Here is a 2,561-nt window from a genome sequence, read left to right on the forward strand (position 1 = left end):
GCAAGTTGTGGTAACTCAAACCAAGCACTCCTAAGCATTTATCTGGACGACTAGCAATGATTTCACCCATGGTTTGGGAAACATCCATCCAACTTTCTAATGTCCTGGCCACTTTAGAGAGATGTCCCGCAATCACTGAAATTGTTAAGGGTAGTCCTTGGCATTTTTCTGCAATTTGCTTTCCAATTTCTTCCAACTCAAGAGGATGGTCATATTTTGGTCCAAACACCTTATCACAAAGTAACTTCCAACTGTTTTCTAAATTCAAGGGGTTCATCTCATGATGGCTAATGGGATTTGCATATATTGCAACCTTTGTTTCTCTAGTGGTCAATAAGATTCGACTCCTATTGTTGCAATCAGGAAATATTGTTCTTATGCTATCCCAAACATCCGTACTCCAAATATCATCAACTACAACAAGGTATCTTGGACCCTTTAGTTTTTTCTGCACCAGGTTGGCTAACTCATTGTCATCCTTCTTTTCATAATCTTTTTCGATGTCAATATTTGTTTGCTTTGAAAGGCAATGTAAAGCTTCTAACCACACATTTCCACTTCCATATACTTGAGATACTGTAACCCAAACACGAATGTCAAAATGATACCAGATTTTCAGATGATCGTGAGCTTTTCTAGCAAGTGTTGTTTTGCCTATGCCACCCATGCCTGATATTGTGACGATGTCTAGATCGGACAACGGCTCCGTCAATTTTCTAACTATTATCTCCAAGTCCTCGCACGACATCGCCTTCCAAATGTTGCAGCATCCAGTTACTTCTAGAAGAAGTACTGTCAGTCAAGAAATCCCCCACAGATTCAAGAAATCGATGATCATTACGACAACAACAACAACAACAAAAAACCCAATGTATTCCCACATAGTGAGGTCTGGGGGTAAGATGTACGTAGTCCGTATCACTACTTCAAGAGAAGTAGAAAGGTTGTTTCAATGATCATTACGACTACTTGTGCTAAAATCAGAAATAATCTCCATCACTTCATGCTTTATTGTATTTATTCTTTTAACAACCGGTCGCAAATTCCTTCGCAAATTCTTGTTTAGCGAACTTTCAGATGCATTTTCACATGTCCAGCACATCTCAATAACATCTTCTGCATCACTAGCAGCAGATTTTATTATTTCCTCCAAAGATTTGATTTTTTTCAGGATCAAATCTACTCTTGCTAGCTTCTTCGACAAAATTTTGAAAATATTCAGCAGTATTATGAAGGGATTCTAGTGTTTTAGCAGTTTGACCTTGAATGAGTACGGGGTGTCTCTCCTGAAATTGCTCAAGTGTTTGAAGAAGAGAAATTACAGCAGTGTAAGCTGCCATCACCTATAAAGATATCGAAAGAGGTAACACAATGATTTTCAAGTGAAATACCCTTCACAAGATCAAAAGGATATCAATATAGAGAGATTTGAACTTAGATCTCAGAATATTGTATAACTTCTAAGTAATTTCCAAACCTTAGCTTAGAGTTAATGACCAAATCATTTGATTTAATTAATAAAGACAAGGTCAGACTAGTAGGTGTGATATAATAATTCTTTTAAGTTAAGTAAAGAAACTGTCAATCAGAAGAAAGGGAATATATAAAAGCAAAACATTATTCAAATGTAAAATGGATTGCAGGATTATTACATTACACCTACTCCTCTGACTTTGTCTTGCCTTTTTCTGATCAAGTCAAATAATTTTGTCGTGAACACTAAGAAAAGGTGTGGAAATTAATTAAAAGATGTTGTACAACAAGTCGTGGGAATAAAATTTATGAAAAAATAGTTAAAGAGTTGAGAAACTTTATATTGCGATACGTGTGAATACTAAATTCAAATCTCTCTATATTGATATCCTTTTCGTCTTGTGAAGGATATTTCACGCGAAAATCTTTGTGTTACCTCCTTATTTTTAGTTTCTTATTATCATGTCTGTCTAAGTGTCTCTTTCGATATCTTGTGAAGTTGATGGCAGCCTATACAGCTTTCTCTTCTTCAAACACTTCAGCAACTTCAGCAAAGACATCCGGAACTCGTTCAAGGTTAAACTGCTAAAACGCTAGAATCCCTTCACGAAACTGCTGAATATTTTCAAAATGTTGTTGAAGAATAGTAACTTAAAAAGTTAGTATATTCCCACAAAGTGAGGTCTAGGGAAGGTAAAGTATATGCAGTTCATACCACTACCCCAGATGAAGTAGAGAGGTTGTTTCCCATAGACCCTCGACTCATGACAAATAGCAGTATACCAAGCAGAGAACATAAAAACAAACAACAAAAATATGGTAACACCCCACTGGATGATAGAAGAAACAAGACATCCACAGAGTAATACTAAGAACTACCTATCCAAAATCATGAACATCCCAAAAACACCACGAATAAGAAACTACAAGACACATCCACAACACTTATACTACAAGTAAAATCGCCAAACAAACCACGATAAATATTAAATCCAACAAACAGATACCAAGTAACTCTGTCAACCACGACAAATACTAAATTCATATCATGTAACTCTATCAACCACGATAAATACTAAATCCAGCAA

General features: G+C 35.9%; 1 protein-coding gene across 1 annotated transcript; it reads right to left on the reverse strand.

The window, feature by feature from the left end:
- Positions 1 to 7: 7 nt before the first annotated feature.
- LOC124887682 (putative late blight resistance protein homolog R1B-17) lies at positions 8 to 2,541 on the reverse strand (the record flags this gene model as incomplete). The annotated part of the gene is given in 1 exon segment (XM_047397497.1): positions 8 to 2,541. A coding segment is annotated over 1 exon segment (741 nt), but the record flags the coding sequence as incomplete, so codon positions are not given.
- Between the last annotated feature and the right edge of the window lie 20 nt (positions 2,542 to 2,561).

This window comes from Capsicum annuum, chromosome 10 (assembly GCF_002878395.1).
Source record: "Capsicum annuum cultivar UCD-10X-F1 chromosome 10, UCD10Xv1.1, whole genome shotgun sequence".
Taxonomy (NCBI): domain Eukaryota; kingdom Viridiplantae; phylum Streptophyta; class Magnoliopsida; order Solanales; family Solanaceae; genus Capsicum; species Capsicum annuum.